General features: G+C 33.8%; 1 protein-coding gene across 1 annotated transcript in view; it reads left to right on the top strand.

The window, feature by feature from the left end:
* The first annotated feature begins 2984 nt into the window (after positions 1–2984).
* Positions 2985–19843, top strand: part of TMEM156 (transmembrane protein 156) — a 28020-nt gene continuing 11161 nt past the window's right edge. The window contains exon 1 of the mRNA XM_074229633.1: positions 2985–3109. Coding sequence (XP_074085734.1) covers positions 3010–3109 — 100 coding nt within the window. The 5' untranslated portion in view covers positions 2985–3009. The remainder of the gene's footprint in view (positions 3110–19843) is intronic.

A 19843-nucleotide genomic window follows, 5' to 3' on the forward strand; every position in this document is an offset into this window, starting at 1 on the left:
TGTGACCTTGGGCAAGTCACTTAACCCCATTGCCCACAAAAACAAAAAAGAAAAAGAAAAAATGAGAGATTATGGCTGTATAAGGAGATTTTGTAGTTATTATACATGATAATGTTATATTTGTGGATAATGGCAAGATCAAGGGTAGGACCATCTTTGTGTGTGGCTGAGAGGTGGGGAGGAGTGAGTAGAGTATGTCCTGGGAAATGGATAAATTGAGGAACTGAGTAGTTAAGGTTTTTGAGGAAGAGTCAATATGGTATATTGAAATTTCCTAGTAGGAGGGCAGGAGTTGGAGAGAAAAGAAAACTTGTGAATCTGATACTAGTCTTAAAGAAGAACTAGAGATCTGTAAGCAATAGCTACCAGTGTTTTGATTAAGTAGTAGAGATGGACACCAAGAACCTCAAAAGAGGCAAGTTTACTGAGTGATGGTGGTAGGGAGAGACCCTGGAAGTAGCAATGAGGAATAAAGAATGTCCCAAAGAATGTTCCAGATTCCCCACCTCAACTAATGAAGGTGTATCTAATATTCAGGTAATCAGGGAGGCTGTGTTATCAGCAAGTATATAACTAGAAGATGGAAGTAATGGGAGAAGGAAAAGGTTGACTTTATATTTTATAAATTAGAAGCTTGTGACTTTAGTATGTATTAGTTTTAGTTGGATCTGGAGGTGAACCTGGAGAAACTAATAAAATTAAAGACCTGTGAGGGTTGAGGACTGACACCAGGAACTTTTGCAATGTTTGAAGCTTTCAAATATTTGAGCAAAACATAAGGGAATAATAAATTCCAGAGCCTGTCATTATATGACTATTTTTATATCACAAGATTAAAAACCAAGAGCTAACTGTGCATTGATAAAAATGTACTTGACAATATGGGAATTTTGGAATTTAATATGAGACTCATTCCTTTGGGGTGGAAGCTCTTATTGTATTATTTGGGTAGGCTGGTGAAACTATTTTAATCCCTTCTCAGAATAATGTTTTTATATAGTAAATAGTATATAGTAATATAGTATAGTAAAATATAGTAAAATAGCATATAGTAAAATACATAGGATTACAAAGGAAATCAATTGATATGTGGTTATAATTTTTTTAAACCCAAGTTTATGAACACTGGTAAGGAACCCTTATCTCGGGGGCCAAATGTATAATTAGACTCCTAAAACAAGAGGATATTAATTTGTATGCTTTTGTTATTGCAACTGCAAGATTTAAATGCTCTTACAATCAATGTGAAGGCAACTTATTGATTTCTTTCCCTCTAACTCTAGCTATCTAGCTCTGACTCCAATTTTTATTTGTGCTTTATATCTCCTTCCTGAGTTCTGCTAGTGATATTACTGCAACACTAATGGGAAGGAATTTCATTGAAATTTCAGATGTTTGTGAGCTAAGGGTGGAACAACCAGCTTTTCCTCACTCTCCCTTCTCCAGCCACTTGCTACTGGACCTTGTCTCTAGTTAGTTCAGGACTTACTTGCACTGCAGTGAAAGATTCCCACAGATGTCTTTCTCCTTTATTTCCCATGTCTCCCGGAATAATGTTAATAGCTGATTTTATAAAGCTTTTTGAGGCTTACAAAGTGCTTCGGATATATCTCATTTGATTTTTAAAATATATATCTTGATTTTGATATTTTGATATTTTTGGATATATCATTGATTTTTGGATATATCTCATTTGACCTGTAATACTGTTCAGGGTGAGAGGCATGATTTGAACAAGTCTTCCCTAATTCCAGGTGCAGCTTTCCTTTCCCTATACCAGTGACTCTATCATAGATTCTGGGCCTCTTAGTTTACTAACTTCATCTTCCAAACAAAATCCCTGACCTCCTCCAGTTCATGTGCTTCACTCCTGTAGGAGAAATCTCTTCTTCTCAGTAATACCCTTTCCTGATCATTCTCCTACATGGGCTATTTTTGTTCAAACATTTTTCAATCATGTTTGACTCTTCATGACCCCATTTAGGGTTTTCTTGGCAAAGATACTGGAGTGATCTGACATTTCCTTCTCTAGCTCATTTTACAGATATGGAAACTGAGGCAAACTGGGTTAAGTGATCTACCCAGGCTCACACAGTTAGTAAATGTCTGAGGTCGGAGTTGAACTCAGGAATATGAATCTTCTTGATTATAGGTTTGGCACTCTATCCTCTGGGTCACTTAGCTGCTCTAAACACCTATGTGGGCAGAGAAGAAAAAAAGATACTGCTAACTTTTAGTCAGAAATTGAAAAGAAAGAAAATGAAATCCCCTCTAAGAAAAAAAAACCTCTGCATTAAAATAATATTTGATATGTATTTCTTATGTCAATATATGTGTTTTTAGAATTGCATGATTCACTATACATTTTCCCTGTATTCTCATTTATAGTCCATGAAATATGTATATAATTTCACTATGGTTGTCATAATGAAACATCTATCTTGACACGAAACAGAAAATATGACTGTATGATAACTACAGCATTTGTGGGAACTGTATCTTATCCTAATTCTCCTGTTACTATGTATACTTTGACAAAATAGAACCAAAATTCTGCATGCCTCTTGAGTTTTCTCTTACAGTGAAGTACCACACTGTTTATTGATTTCTAAATGTATTATTTCCTGGATCATGCTTCTTGGGACATTTACATTGTCATTGCTTTCTCTTTGGCAATGAGAGAGTAGAACTATATTTTTCTGCACAAATTGATAAAAATGAGCAAACATCTACAAAACATGATAGGAACAAAACCCCTTGGCTATGTATTTATTTAAATTTCACATTTAGAACATGTCTTAAAAGTGTTTATTAAGGGTAATTTTCTAAAATAAAAAGCTACCCAGAAAAATGAAGACTCTCTTCAGACCTTCTTTGTAACAATAAAAACAGTCATCCCCAAAAGGAAGTCTGAAGTATGTTACATTAACATAATATACCACAAAAAAATGAAACTTAAACCAGGAAGAAACACACCACTACTGCACTAGATGTGAGTTATTTCATGCTATGTGCTTGAATATGACAAAACCAGCTCTCCTCAAGTTATTAGTGGCGATAATAATCATGTTCATTTTAATTTTGCCAGAATATTTCAAGACATCCAAAGGTGAGTAAATGATTATAATAAATGACCTTCCTTTTCTTGATGCCATGAAATGGCAAAAAGTCTTTTTTTTTGTACTCATGCTATTTATAAAAATTGATTGCCTGATAAGCTCTAGCAAAACAAAATGAAGTTACAGTTGATTTATTATCAAATGAGATAATAGATGTAATGTATTTTGAAAAATTTAAGTATTTTACAAATGTTAGTAATATGGTATAGTAACCTTAATGTCATGGAGGAATTGTGATCTGAATTATGAACACGATATCCATGAAAATTAAAAAGGAAAGTTTAAAATAAATTTTCTAGTTTGTGAAAGAAATTCATGGAAATCTTGTACTCATTTTGTGCTTTAAAAGCTAGTTTGTGTTATTGGATTGTGATGACTTATATGTTCATAAATTTATTAGACATTTATTGGATTGAAATATTTTTTAACTTTCAATCCCACAATATAATGCTCCATACAGCACTGCCTTCATTGAATTCAACATATATTTATTAGATACCCACTGTGCAAATCACACAAATAATCTCTTGTTTTAGATTTTGAGGAGAGTGGTAGTATTTATGAATTTTGGAAATGTTAGTAAGATTATGTATATTCTTGGTTTAAATTAAAATGAAATTTAACATGAAAGAGAAAGAGAATAAATAAAAATCTAGATACAAAATGTTACAATATGATGATAATTAAAAAGTCCTAGGTTGAAATTGAATCAATGGATAAGAAATTAAAATATCTTTTCATATGATAACAAAAAAAGATTCCCTGAAGATTAGTAATTTCTTAACTTTTATTGCAAAATAGGACTTTAAGAAAGAGTGCTTCTTTGTTAACTGAATACATTTGATTAATGCCCACAGGGAATAGAAATAAATTCCACTCAAACTCTATAAGGTTTTCAGTTGCATCTACATATTTCCAAAGCCACCAAAAAAGAGATGAGATTGATCATATGGATGCTTTTTAATAAATCACATTATATGAATAAATGAATCAATTTTCTTAAAATTATTTGCTGTTGTGTTGACAGCATGAGACTGAACAAAGTATATATTTTAATGCTATTGAAAGACTCAGATATATCATATTATATGCAAAATAGAAATAGATAATTTATTTCTGTTGTGAAATATTGTGAACAGGATGATAAAATATGAAGAAGTTGACTTAACACATGAAGATTAGGTTGTGGATGTATTCATAGATCACAGAATTTAGCATTTAAAAACATAAGTGAATTTCTGGTACATTTTATAAATAAAAAACTACATTTATATAGTTATTTAAAATGTGCAAAAAACTTTCCATCCATTATCTAATTTGAGCTTTACAATAGTCTTGTGAGGTAAGCACTAAAGTATTATTGTTTCCACTTTATAGATGAGGAAACTGAGGTTCAGATTTTAAATGACTTGCTAATAGTTACATAGGTAGTATCAAAGTAGGTTTTGAATTCAGGTCTTCCTGACTCTAAGTTCAGTACTCTATTTACTTACTACTGAGAAAATTTAAGGACTTACTGAGCAGCACACATTAAATATCAAAACTAGAATTTAAATCCAGGTCTTTTCCCAATGTAATCCTTCTATAGGTCCAATAAGTATAGTAGAAAGAATATATTGGATTCAGGAGAATGAACTTAAATTAATTCTTTGTCATTTTAGCATAATATTTTAGTTAATTTTTCTCTGAGTCCATCACAAGAGTGGTGTTAAAAATAATGTCACATGAATGTAAGCTCCTTAATAGCAGGTATTGTTTTGTTTTAAACTTTCTATACCTAGTACCTAACACAATGACTGGCTGTAATTGTTAAAGAAATGCTTGATGAATTGAATTGAACATGTAATTGTGGCGATATTTTGTCTAGTCATCTACCCTTTGACCTAATATGTAGATTCATTTATCTATTTATTAGATAAATGAGAAACTTCTTCTTTTGCTTGAGCTGTAAATCTTTTACTTCTATTTGAGACAAGTGTTACTTAAGTTACTTAATAAAAATCAATTTTGGCAAAGCATTATTTGTGACATAGAAAGGCCAAGATGAAGAATATAATTTCCATCCACATTTACTCTAAATCACCATGGTACATATACTTTAATTATCTTCTATGTTAAACATTTTTCTTAGTTCCCAAACCACTAACTAGAAAGATACTAGAGTATAGTAAAATGATATATCATGGAATTTTTGATGTAATATTATACAGAACAATTTTGAGTTTCACTTTTTCTTTTTAAGTTTTTTATTTAGCATTTTCTTTTTCTCCAAATACATATAAAAAAGTTTTCGACATTTGTTTTAAAATTTTTGAGTTCCAATTTCTCTCCCTCCTTCCCCATTCATCTTTCTGATAAGGCGAGCAATTTTGTATATTTTATACATGTGTAGTCATGTAAAACATATTTCCATATCAGTTATAGTGTTAAAAAAAAACATAGACCAACCCCCCCACCCCAAACTAAAAAAGTTTAAAAAGTATGCTTCAATCTTTATTCAGACTGTTATCAATTCTTTTTCTAGAGATGGATAGCATTTTTCAGCCTTGAGAAGTCCTTCACAGTTGTCTTGAATTGTATTGTGGAGAATAGCTTAGTCATTCGCAGTTGGTCATTCTTACAATTGTTAATACATTCTCCTGATTCTACTAATTTGAATCAACTCATGCAAGTCTTTCCTTGCATGCAAGATTTTTCTGAGAGCATCTTGCTCATCATTTCTTATAGAACAGTTTTCATATGATTTTTGCAGTTGTATTGACAGAGTATGAGATTGATCAAAGTATGTATTTTAATGCTATTAAAAGACAGATATGATATTTCATAACATGAATACTAAAAAGATAAATAACTTATTTCAATAGTGAAATATTGGGAGCAGGATGATAAAATATGAACAAATTGACTTAACATCAAGATTAGAACATGATTACAATCATTGATCACAAAATTTAGAATTTAAAAAGCATAAGCGAATTTCTAGTACATTTTACAAAAAAGTAATAACTACATTTATAGTTATTTAAAGAGTGCAAAACACTTTTCATCTACTATTTAATTTGAGTTTCATGAAAGTCTTGTGAGGTAAGCAATGTAATATTATTGTTCGCACTTTATAGTTGAAGAAACTGAGGTTCATATTTTAAATGACTTGTTAATGGTCACATAGTGTCAGAAATTCCATCACAATCATTTTACAACTTGTTCGGCCATTCACCAAATTTTGGGCATCTCCTCAATTTTCAATTCTTTTTTGAATCCAGAGAAGAGTTACTATAAAAATTCTTGCACAAATAGTTCCTTTTCCTTAAAAAAAACTTTTGAGATACAAAACTAGTAACAATATTTCTAGGTCAAAAGGATTTATAGGCATTTAAGCATAGTTCCAAATTGTTCTATAGAGTGGATAAATCAGTTCACAACTCCACCACCAGTGCATTAATGTCTTGATTTTCCCACATCCATTTCAATAGTTGTCTTTTTCCTTTTCTGACCTATTAACCAATCTAACAGTAGGAGTATCGCAGCACTGTTGAATCTGTATTTTTCCAATCAATAGTGATTTTGAATATTTTTTCATATAACTATAGATAGCTTTGTTTATCAGAAAAATTACTTCATATCTTTTAATCACTTATCAATTGGGGAATGGCTCTTAATTTTTATAAATTTGAATGATTTTTCTATATATTTAAGAAATAAGTCCTTTATGAAACTGGATTCAAAATTTTTTTTCACAATTTTGATTACTAATTGCATCCCCCTCTATCCTCTTTCCCCTGTTTATTCTATTCTCTCTCTCTCTCTCCTTTCACCTAGTCCCTCTTTAAGTATTTTGCGTCTTACTACCACTTCCCCCTCCTGTCTTCCCTTATCCCCTTCCATTTCTACTTTTCTGTAGGATAAGATAGATTTCTATACTCAATTGAATGTATATGTTTTCCCCCTTTTTGAGTCAATTCTGATGATAATAAGACTTAAGTATCCCCCACCTCACCATCTTCCCAAGTTATGAAAAAACTCTTTCATCCTTCTTTTGTTTATGAATAATTTACTGCAATAATTTACTCCTTTACCTTTCTCCCAGTGCATTCCTTTCTCACACATTAATTTTATTTTTTTTAGATATCATCATCATCATTATAATTTTAGGGCTTTTATATTCAATTCACACCCATGCACTCTATCTATATATACTTCTAGCTGCTCTAATAATGATAAAGTTCTTAGGAGTTATAAGTATCATCTTCCCATGTAGAAATGTAAATAATTTAATAATGTAATTATTTTTCTTTTGTTTTTCCTTTTTTATACTTCTCTTGAATCTTACATTTGAAAATCAAATTATCTATTCAGCTCTGGTTTTTTTTCATCAGGAGTGCTTGGAAGTCCTCTATTTCATTGAATGTTTATTTCCACACCTACTACCCCTACTACTCACTTTTCAGTGATTCTTGATTATAATCCTAGATTCTTTGCCCTCCTGAATATTATATATCAAGTCCTCTGATCCTTTAATGTAGAAGCTGCTAAATTTTGTGTTATCTTGACTGTGGCTCTACAATACTTGTATTGTTTCTTTTTAAAGAAAATTTTCTGCAAAATTTTCTTCTTGACCTGGGAGCTCTGGAATTTGACTATAACATTCCTGGGAGTTTTCATGTTGATGTTTCATACAAATGGTGATTTGTAGATTTTTCCAATATCTGTTTTACCCTGTAATTCCAGAATATCAGGACAGTTTTCCTAGATAATTTCTTGAAAGATGATGTTTAAACTCTTTTTTTTAAATCATAGCTTTAAAGGTAGTCCAATAATTCTTATGTTATTCCACTTCAATCTATTTTTCAGGTCAGTTGTTATTCCAGTTAGATATTTCACATTGTCTTCTATTTTTCTATTCTTTTAGGTTTTTTTGGTTTCTTGATGTCTCATAAAGTCATTAATTTACACTTGTCCAATTCTAATTTTTGAGGAATCATTTTCTTCAGTGAGCTTTTGTACCTCCTTTTCCATTTGGCCAATTCTCTTTTTAAAGGAATTCTTTTTTCAGTAAGTTTTTGTGTCTCTTTTTCCATTTGGCCAATTCTACTTTTCAAAGCATTCTTCTCCTTGTAGTTTTGCTTTTACTTCTAAAAAATACCTGTCAATGCTTAAAAATATGTCCACTTCTATATAAGAGCTGATCTGCTTATAGGTCCTCTTACTGGTAGAAGAAGCTGTTTATTCAGTTTCCAAGAAAATATTCTTTTCGAAGTGTATCTATCAGTATTTCGTTAAGCCAGAGGAATAGTTTCATCTTCACTTCATGAATGGCATTGATATATGATAATACAGACTATCTCAGAATAAGTGCTGTTCATTTATTTCAGTTTCTTTATGAACTTTTAAGAGGAAACTTGAAATCTTGAGATGGGTTTGTCAGTTTCCATTTTGTCTCCTTTCACATCCTTTTTTGAAAATGGGATTGTAACAATTAGTGAAAAGCAAGAAAACAGTAACAAAGACTCAATAATCACTAATGATTAATCCTTTTATATAAAAGGACTAATCTATTATACTTCTTAACATCAAATTATCTATACTCTGCAGAAAATGTCAGTTGTGATGATAATTAATTTAAAAGTTTAGATAATATAATGGTTTAATGATCTGAATGATTTTCTGAGTCTCCTACAAAAGAACTGTCCTCCCCTTTTCACTAATAGTTTTAGTTTCATTATTTTATTTGTCAGTCTTCATCATTTTATTAATGCTAGGCATCTTGCTGACTCAGTGGATAAACTTCTGGACCTTGGTTCTCACAATCTTGAGTTCAAATTTGACCTCAGATAATTATAATTCAATTACTTTTCATGTTGCCCTGAGCAAGTTGCTTAACCTCTGTATGTTTCAGTTTCCTCATTTGTAAGTTGAAGATAACTGTAACAACTACCTCTCAGGATTAGTATGAGGATAAATGAGATAATATTGCAATTCACTTTACAAATTTTAAAGCTACTTTTACATATTATTATTATTATTTTTAAATTTTAATAATGTTTGAGTTTCTGGTATCTTATAACTAGTTGCATTAATTGATGTAGGATAGTATTTTTTAAGTTGGGTATTATATAAAAAGTTAGAAAATAAAAGTCTGGGATAATATCAAAAGAAGGCAGTTTTAATCTTGATATATGAACTCTTTATGAAACAATTCCCAACTAGCTGTACTTTAAGATCATTGCATCATGTGTTAGAAGATATTTCTAAATACATGTTACAAAATGAAGAAGCAAAAAACTATCTTGCCAAAATTGCTATATGGAAAGCATTTTTAACGGCTTTAGCAGGATAGATCATATCCCCTTACCCAGATGGCAGTAGAGGCAACTTTTGCTTGAGATGATTTTTTTTTAAATAACTGCTTCATTGCAGCTGTAGAGGAGTGTCCAAAATGTGATTTGGAGGGCAAAATTATGGAGGGAAAAACTACTTACTTTAAAAGAACATCACTATACTATGCTTGGTACCTTCATATTGCAAAATGATAAATAGAACTTAAAAATTCATGTGTGTAAAAAGGGGAAAGAAAACCAAGATCTCTGAAAGAAACTCATTCAATCTATGAATATTTTTGGACCTTGAAGTCTCAACAGAAACCTATGGCTTCTTGAAAATGTATGTGGGATGAAATCCAACTCCTATAGAATTTGTTTCCTATAAAATTTAGTTGATTCCTTAACTATTTATAATTCTCTCCATACTAGCCCTAAACATTCTTTCCCTCTTTAGGGTTTCATGGTTTCTAAAATATTTTATTTCTTTTTTATAATACAGTATTTCCATTTCCCCTTTTCATGCTCCCATTTGTCTTTCCAATAGTGGCACAATCAAGTTTCCAAATACAAGCCTGCTGGCATACATTTAAACTGCCTTTCCTTTATATTCTGTTTATAAGCCTCTCTCCCCTCAGGACTCCCAGGCTTCCTATCTGGTTTATGGCATCCGTGTATTTATCATTCACTCTCCATAGGATGTTGCTTTCTTTTTCACATAGTGCTATACTGGGAGGTTTCACCTCTCAGAGAGACAGAAAATGAAAATATGAAGAAACAAATTTGAGCTTTTGCCCTTGGGTTTGGAATGAAGATTTTGCTTTGGAGCCTACTGCTAATTATTTTCTAGACTGACCAGGTGTGGTTTGAATGAGTCATAATTTGTAAGCACCCCACTTGTTTAGTATGATGCATTTATGGCCAAACGGAAATGAATTCAAATCAACATCTGTGAAAATCAGCAACTAAACAGTGGAGTTACTATATAATTTGGACAGTTCCTGTTCAAATCGCCAAACCACTGTCTTGGGCAAATAAATGCCCATAAAGATCAGGGATGTTTCAAAATTTTTCCTTAACTCTCAAAAATTCTCACTAATAGTATAGTCTTATACCATTTGACTACTCAGTCATTGTTGAATACTCTCACCTTTGTACTAACATAATTCCTATATAGTTCCTGACATGTGCATAAGAGGCACCTTGTTGGCCAGTTTTGCTTTACTGAATCAAATACTTCTTAAGGTCAACAAACAATGAACAAGGGGCAGCTAGGTGGCATAGTGGATAAAGCACTGGCTCTGTAGTCAGGAGTACCAGGGTTCAAATCTGGTGTCAGACACTTAATAATTACCTAGCTGTGGGCAAGCTACTTAACCCCATTTGCCTTGCAAAAAAACAAAACCAAAAAAAAAACCAAACAATGAACTACTGGGATAATGCCTAATACAATAATCAATAAATGTTTATTGATTGACTAACATAGCATGTCAGTAGGGTATAAAAATAAGAAATGTGCTTTTTTTTAAAGGAAGAAATATTTAATATTTAATCATAAAATATACTATGCAGAGCACCAATAGTTAAGCTAATGTTTGTAGATAGTCTGGGAATGAGTGGGTTTTTTTTTACCTTTGAAGCACTTACATTCTTTTTTTTTAAATACACTTTTAAAATTATCTGTTTGTTTATTTATTTTGAATTTTACAATTTTCCCCCTAATCTTGCTTCCTTCCTTCTACCCCTTCACAGAAGGCAGTCTGTTAGTCTTTACATTGTTTCCATGGTATACATTGATCAAAGTTGAATGTGATGAGAGAGAAATCATATCCTTAAGGAAGAAAAATAAAGTATAAGAGATAGCAAAATTACATAACAAGGTAACAGTTTTTTTTTAAATTAAAGATAGTAGTCTTTGGCCTTTGTTCAAACTCCACAATTTTTCTCTGGATACAGATGGTATTCTCTGAACCAGATACCCCAAAATTGTGCTTGATTGTTGCACTGATGGAATGAGTGAGTCCATCAAGGTTTATCATCACCCCCATGTTGCTGTTAGGGGGTGCAATGTTCTTTTGATTTTGCTCATCTTGCTCAGCATCAGTTCATGCAAATCCTTCCAGGCTTCCCTGAATTCCCATAACTCCTTGTTTCTAATAGAACAATAGTGTTCCATCACATACATATATCACAGTTTATTAAATCATTTCCCCAATTAATGGACATTCACTCGATTTCCAATTCTTTGCCACCACAAGCTGCTATAAATATTTTTATACAAGTGATGTTTTCACCCTTTTTCATAATCTCTTCAGGGTATAGACCCAGTGGAGGTATTACTAGAACAAAGGATATGCGCAGTTTTGTTGTCCTTTGGGCATAGGAATGAGTGATTCTTAATCTTAGCCTTCTTAGCCTTTTCCCAACTGTCACTGCAGTAGGTAAAGAGAATTGATTGCACAGGGTTGAGGATGAATTTATTTATTTTTTTGTTTCTTGGGTTGTCAGGTCCATGACTAAATTTCAAAATGGTTAGCCTACTGGTGATAAATGTCTGTGTACCTTCCTAGGCAGGACCTAAGAAAGTAGACAGTACTAGACTATATTTTACGTTTTCCTTGAATAATAGAATGAACCAAGGTCTGCACTCAGCTGTCTTTCAAGAATCCAGGGTCACCTCCATATCAGAATGAAGCAATGAAAAACTGTCTTAACTGAAATTAAAAATGATTGACTTGGACAGTTGTAAGTAATATCTCTTTGTTCATTCAACTTGAAGTCCTTTATTTGGATAATCCTCTATATCTTAAGAATCACTCAGTAGAATACTGATTAGAAGATTGCAGCTCAAGTTCTAGAGTACGGATGGAATATTGTCATCTTGCTGATTGGTTCCTAGAAATATTAATAAGCATTAGATGTATAGAACCCCGTTTATGGAGACAGGAATATTATCCCATCCTAGAAGCTGAATAATTATATTAGAAAGAAAAGTGCTCTGTGGGCATTTTTCCCCCTAATTGAATGAATAAAAGAATGCACCCTCAGTTCCAGAATGTTTAGTTTGTTATAAATTGGATTAGAAGACGGGAACAATGGCATTAGAAATCTCTATCATCCTATTTAGTCACAACAGAGCTAGATAAATTCAAGAATTTGGAAACTGTATCAGATGAATAGTGTCATGGGGGAAATGTGGAATGGCCAAGAATCACCAATTCCTTTCCATGTGTTTTAGGAGCACATAAAAACTCTGGAATATAGCATTCTATCTGACAAAATATTCCCATCTCCCTGAAAGGGACATCATAAATGGAGATGAATTGATTTTTGGTTACAACTCTTTCCCACAAAAGAAATAATACTATTTGAATTATGTTTTGGGTAATATATACTCAAATATTTGGATCAGAGGTTGAAGAGGTAGAAGAGTTCTTACCAGTAACATATTCAACATGCTTTCATTGGGTTGTGCATATAAGGGGTTCCTTTTTAGGAGAAGATTTATTGAATGTATATCTTTTTATGTCAATTATCAAGGACATTATTTTCAGTAATCAAATTAAAGTAAGACAAACTATTTTAAAAAATTACCAATCAACTTAAATATAAACTCTAAAAATGAGAAAAAATATCCAATTTGGGGGGGGTGATGGAATGTGGTAGGTGGCACACTTTGGACACTTGCCTATGAACCTTAGAAATCATGTAGTTTAACCTCCTTATTTTGCATATGTGAGGAAACTCTACCCCAGAGAAGGCAAGGTCACAAAATACTTGCTCTATTTTTATCATGATTATGGTTTCACATTATGAAATCAAATATGAAATATTAAATAGAAAATAGGATGATTTGGTGAGATGATGAAAAATTAAAACAAAGTTAATATCTTTATACTTATATTAAGTACTTATATTTACTGCTGTTTAAAAATACAAATTCAATCAATCAAAAAAATTAGAAAGTCTGCAATGGTGTATAAATTGAATAAAAATTAAAGATCTAAAACTTTATTTGATTACAAGTCAAAAAGGACCAGTGACAATGTTTGTGTAAGTATAATCTTAAGAACCAAAATGGGGAGAATACCTTGTAAGAAATGTGAAATAATCTCTTTCACTGGATTCAGCATTGCTTAGACCTTTAAAAAGCTATATTGTCCAATCTGAGCAGTGAGATAAGATTAGGATGTCAAGACATAGACAAGAAGAGAACCAAAAGCCTCTAATTCAGTTCTTTTCCTACATTGAGTCACCTCAATATAGTTTATGAATAAACTAAAAGATAAGTCATTTACCCCACAGCAGTTAGTAGTGCTGTGCTAGGACTCCCAAAAGGTATCTCTTGATTATTTATGCTAATAGAATTGAACAGTAGGATGGATACTATATAATTGTAGATCATGAAAAATCTTTTACTTTCTCAATTTGGAAGATGAGCTAGTACCTATATTGTACTAATAATCTTACATTTGCATAATGCCTAACCATTTTTTTTAGGTTTTTGCAAGGCAAATGGGGTCAAGTGGCTTGCCCAAGGCCACACAGCTAGGCAATTATTAAGTGTCTGAGACCGGATTTGAACCCAGGTACTCCTGACTCCAAAGCCGGTGCTTTACCCACTAAGCCACCTAGCCGCCCCATGCCTAACCATTTTCAAAGTGCTTTTATACACATTCTCTCATTTGATCTTCATAACAACCCTGTGAAGCAGATAGGGAAAATTATATCCTTACATGTGAGGAAACTGAAATGTTGAAATGTTGAAAAGAAGTGACTTTCCCAAAGTAACGTGACTACTAAGCATCAAGAATTGATTCTGGCTCTCCTGAATCCCATGCATTGTACTTTCTTCCTATGTTGTTCTACTTCTCATTAATTTGGCTGTTGTGATATATAACTAGTTATACTCTCAGAGACTGAAGAGACCTTGAAGATTTTCTAATCCAATTATAATTAAATGGGGATTCCTATAGAACTTATAGAAGAAATGGTCATGAACTTTCTTCTAGAAGAACACCAGATTTTTTTGTACAGAATTGTTGTCTAAAGAGCTCATCTTTATTTTATATTTTGTGAAGTAGGTTTTCAAAACACAAGTGAAGGAAATTACATTTGTTTCTAAGAAGTTTCATTTTCATAAATATGTTTCCCTTTTAAATACAACAAAAATACTCTGATCAATGAACCTCTTATCATTGTTGAAAGAGCCAAAAATAAGGAGAGTTTTTTTTTTTAGGTTTTTTGCAAGGCAAATGGGGTTAAGTGGCTTGCCCAAGGCCACACAGCTAGGTAATTATTAAGTGTCTGAGGCCGGGTTTTCAACCCAGGGCCAGTGCTCTATTCACTGTGCCACCTAGCTACCCCTTAAGAAGAGATAGTTTTGCCAAAGATGTTTGCCACTGTTGTGGATGATGCTTTGGACAAAGTCTACATGGAAGAATATTTCTTATAGGAATGATATCCTTCAGATGTTCTTATTTGTGGATGATCTTATGATGATTATAGGAGTGCATTATAGGGCCTTCTCAATGAAAATCATACCATGTAACAATGAAGCTAGGAAAGAAAGTGAACAATATCCTTAATGAATGTCAACATAAAAATATTGAATAAAATATTTAAAAATCAACTAGAGCAGCATATTAAAAGTATACAATATGATCAGGTTGGATATATGCCATAAAGGCAGAATTGGTTCATCATTAGGAAAACTATAAACACAACAGACTATGTAAATATCAAGAATAATAATTACATGATTATACTAATAGATGCAAAAATTTTACAAAATACAACACCAATTTCTCTTAAAATATTAAAAATATAGGAAGATGTAATATCCATTTCTATTATATATTCACTAGATTTCATATCTACTAAAAACAAGAGCTAACATTATACTTAGAGAAAAACCAGAGACTTTTCCAATATGAGCAAAGGTAAAAAATAAGCCTAACCATTATCATCATTACTATTTATAGTTTCTGTTATGCTATCTATAGAAATACAGCAAGAAGAAAATGAAGTAATAAATATAAGCAAAAAGGAAGCAAAATTATTGCTCTTTGCATGATAGTTTTCTTAGTTCTCAAGTGATTCAACTAAAACATTAATTGAAATAATTTCAACAAAATGGCAGTGTAATACCATAAAAATCATCAACTTTTCTGTACATTACCTATAGAACTCATCAGACCAAGATAGAAAGATAAATTTCACTCAAAATAACAATAGAATAAATAAAATATTTAAGAGTACACCTATCAACACACTATAGGAAATACAAAGCATTCTTTATATTCATAAGTCATATCTATATGATTCAAGAGATGCTAATGATTTTCATTGGGTCATGCCAATATAATGAAAATGATAATATGTCCAAATTAGTTTATATATGCAGTATCATGCTAATTAAACCACCAAAAGATTACTCTATAACTATGAATGTAGAGGAGCAAAATATCAAGACTCTCAAGGGAAATAATGAAAAAAAAAATAGAGGGGCAGAGCCAAGATGGCGACAAGAAAGGATCGTATCTTAGGTGCTCTATCATAAAACTCATAAACTAAGGACTCTAACTAAATTTTCAAGAGACAGAACCCACATAGGGTCCAAGTGAGGCAGTTCTACTCAAGGTAATCTGGAAAAGAGCAGAAAGGTTCTGCTTCCTGGGGTCGGAGGGGCGCCCGCCAGAGGGGTGGCCTGCCAGAGTGAAAGAACTTCATCCTCCCAGAGGCAGCCCCAGGGCGCTGGGAGCTGAGGCTCACAGCAGTGGGGGAGTCTCCTGAGCTACACCCCGGGGAGCACTGGGCACAAATTGGGGGAACAGCGGGGGACCTCTGCCAGAGCAAGCACGTGGAGCCCATCCCTCAGGGCACACAGCAAGCAGTATGGCCAGCACAGCCCAGATCCAGGAACAGAAGCAGGTGGAGCCTGTAAGCAGGAGCCCCCAGGGCATGAGCCCATTGAGCTGAGGGAAGGGAGTGTCATGAACCAGAGCCAATGCTCTGTCCTCTGCCCCTGGATCAGGACTTTGGGGCTCTGACCACATTCAGATCCTGATCGTAGTCTAGGCCCCCCCCATAGAACAGCAGGGCCCCCCCCCCACCTCAGCCCCGTGGCAGAGGGGGGAGCTTATGGTCATCCACAGACCAGGAGGGAGGACAGAGCCTCACACACTGAGACCCTTTTGGGAGGGTACCAAAAGCTAAGGAAGCACCCCAAAACCAGGCCCAGGCTGGGAAAATGAGCAAGCAGAGAAATAAGAGGAACACCATTGAGAAATATTTTGCAAATGAGCCCAAGAAGGATCAAAATACTCAGTCTGAAGATGAGGAAGCACAAGCTCCTGCATCTAAAGACTCCAAGAAAAACAGAAATTGGGCTCAGGCTATGACAGAGCTCAAAAAAGACTTTGAAAAATCAAATGAAGGAGTTAGAAGAAAAGCTGGGAAAAGAAATGAGAGAGATGCAGGAAAAACATGAAAATGAAGTCAGCAGCTTAGTCAAAGAAATCCAAAAAAATGCTGAAGAAAATAGCATGCTAAAAACTAGCTTAGGTCAAATGGATAAAACAGTTCAAAAAGTTATTGAGGAGAAGAATGCTTTAAAAAGCAAAATTGGCCAGATGGAAAAAGAGATAAGAAAACTCTGAGGAGAACAAATCCTTCAGACAAAGAATAGAATTCAGGGAGATTGATGAATTTACCAGAAATCAGGAATCAATACTTCAAAACCAGAAAAATGAAAAATTAGAAGAAAATGTGAAATATCTCATTGAAAAAACAACTGATATGGAAAACAGACTTAGGAAAGATAATTTAAAAATTATTGGAATACCTGAAAGTCATGATCAGGAAAAGAGCCTTGACATCATTTTCAAAGAATTACTACAGGAAAATTGCCCTGATATTCTAGAAGCAGAGGGCAAAATAGAAATGGAGAGAATCCACCGATCCCCCTGAGAAAGAGATCCCAAAAATCCAACCCCTAGGAATATTATAGCCAAGTTCCAGAACTCCCAAGTCAAAGAGAAAATATTACAAGCAGCCAGAAGGACACAGTTCAATTATCGTGGAGCTGCAGTCAGGATCACACAGGACTTAGCAGCAGCTACATTGGAAGCTCATAGGGCTTGGAATATAATATACCAGAAGGCAAAAAAGCTTCGAATGCAACCAAGAATGAACTACCCAGCAAGGCTGAATGTCCTCTTCCAGGGAAAAAGATGGACTTTCAACGAACCAGGGGAATTTCAAATGTTCCTGTTGGAATGGCCAGAGCTGAACAGAAGGTTTGATCTTCAGATACAGGACTCAGGTGAAGCATAGAGATTGGAGGAGAAGGGGAAGATATGAAGGACTTAATGATGATGAACTGCATGTATTCCTGCATAGAAAAATGACACTGATAATAATCATATGAACCTTCTCAGTTAATAGAGCAGGTAGAGGGAGTTTTTATAATTGAAGCACAGGAGAAAGCTGAATTCAAAGATAAAATATGGTGTAAAAATGGAGTCACTAGAAAAAAAAAAGAAATGTGATGGGAGAAAGAAAAAGGAGAGGGGAAATAGGCCAAGATATTTCATATAATAAGATTTTTCTTTATTACAATGAGCTATTGCAATGCTATGGAAGGGGAGAAGGCAAGGAGGAATGAAGGAAACTTCACTTTCATCAGAGGTGGCTAGGAGAAGAAACAGCATATATACTCAATGAGGTATAGGCATCTGGAGTAAGAAGGAGGGGGGAGCAGGGGGAAGGGGTGGGGATGTGAGTGATGGAGGAGAGGATGGACCATGGGGGGTGAGTGGTCAGATATAACACATTTTCTTTTTTACTTCTTGCAAGGGGCTGGGATTGGATGGCCTGTCTGGGACCGTAGGGCCAGGTGGATTCTGGGCCTAAGGGGTGGTAGGGGGGCTCAGGGCCTCTTGGCCCCAGGACCAGGGATCTGTCTGCTGCACCACTCAGCGACCCTACAGTCAGTGAAAGGAGAGAGAAAATAGAGTACATGGTAGTGGAGAAATAAGAAAGGAGGGTGTTGTGATCAGCAATGGCAACAGTGGAAAAATATGGAAGTAACTTTTGCCATGGACTTACCATAAAGAATGTGATCCACCCGTGACAGAATTGTTGTTGGAACAAAGACTCAAGCACATTTTTTATTATTATTATTTTGGGGGAGGGTACGGGGCAAATGGGGGTGGGTGGCCTGCCTGGGGCCGCATAGCAGGGTGATCTTTGGGTGTCTGAGGCTGGATTTGGCCCTGGGTGCTCCTGGCTCAAGGACCAATGCTCTGTCCATCACCCAGCCACCCCTACCATTATTACTATTTTATTTTATTTTGGGTTTCTTTTTCTTTTTCTTTTTCTTTTTTTTGCAGGGCAGTGGGGTTTGGGTGGCTTGCAAGTCACATGGCTGGGTGATTGTTGGGTGTATGGGGCCAGATGTGGGCTCGGGTGCTTGTGGCTCCAGGGCTGGTGCTCCGTCCATTGCGCCACCTGGCCATACCTACAATTATTACTATTATTTTTTTAATTTTAATTTTTTTCTCTCCCCTTTACTTTATCATTCAAGTGAGTCTATATTTTTGGGGGAGGGGGTATTTTGTTTACTCTTAAACAAGAATATCTTATTAATGTATAAAAGAATATTTGTACAAAATGAGAATAAATATTAAATCAATTTTAAAAAAAAGAAAAAGAAAAAAATAGGGACAGAACCCAGCAGCACCAGGTCCTAAACTATACTACAAAGTGGTAATCATTAAAACTATTTGGTACAAGTTAAAAAAGAAATTGGTGAGTGGAGCAAATTAGAAGTATAATATACAAAAGCAAAATAACCTAGTAACCAAATGTTCAATAAGCCCAAAAATGTGCATCACTGAAGTAAGAATTTTCTCCAACAAAACTCACATGAAACCTGGAACACAGAATGAAAGAAATAAGATTTAAATCATAATTTCCACACTACTATACTCTCTCTCTCTCTCTCTCTCTCTCTCTCTCTCTATATATATATATATATATATATATATATATATATATATATATATATATATCACAAGTATCTCCATGTAGACAGATAATCTATATCTAAAAAGTCATATCATATATGTGAATGAAAACAATATGACACAACTTTAGAGGAAGAATTTGTAACCAGACCAATGATAGAGGATCATAAAAGGTGAAATGGATAACTCTGACCTCATAAATCCGAAAAGCTTTTTGCACAAACATAAATCAATATAGTTAAAATTAGAAAGGAAGTAGATAATGGGGGGGGGTCTTTGTATCAAGTTTCTATGAAAAAATTCTGATATTTATAAGAAACTGATTCAAATATAATGGCAACCAAACTCCAAAAATTAATTGACCAAAAGATTTGAA

Source organism: Macrotis lagotis, chromosome 3, assembly GCF_037893015.1.
Source record: "Macrotis lagotis isolate mMagLag1 chromosome 3, bilby.v1.9.chrom.fasta, whole genome shotgun sequence".
Classification (NCBI taxonomy): Eukaryota; Metazoa; Chordata; class Mammalia; order Peramelemorphia; family Peramelidae; genus Macrotis; species Macrotis lagotis.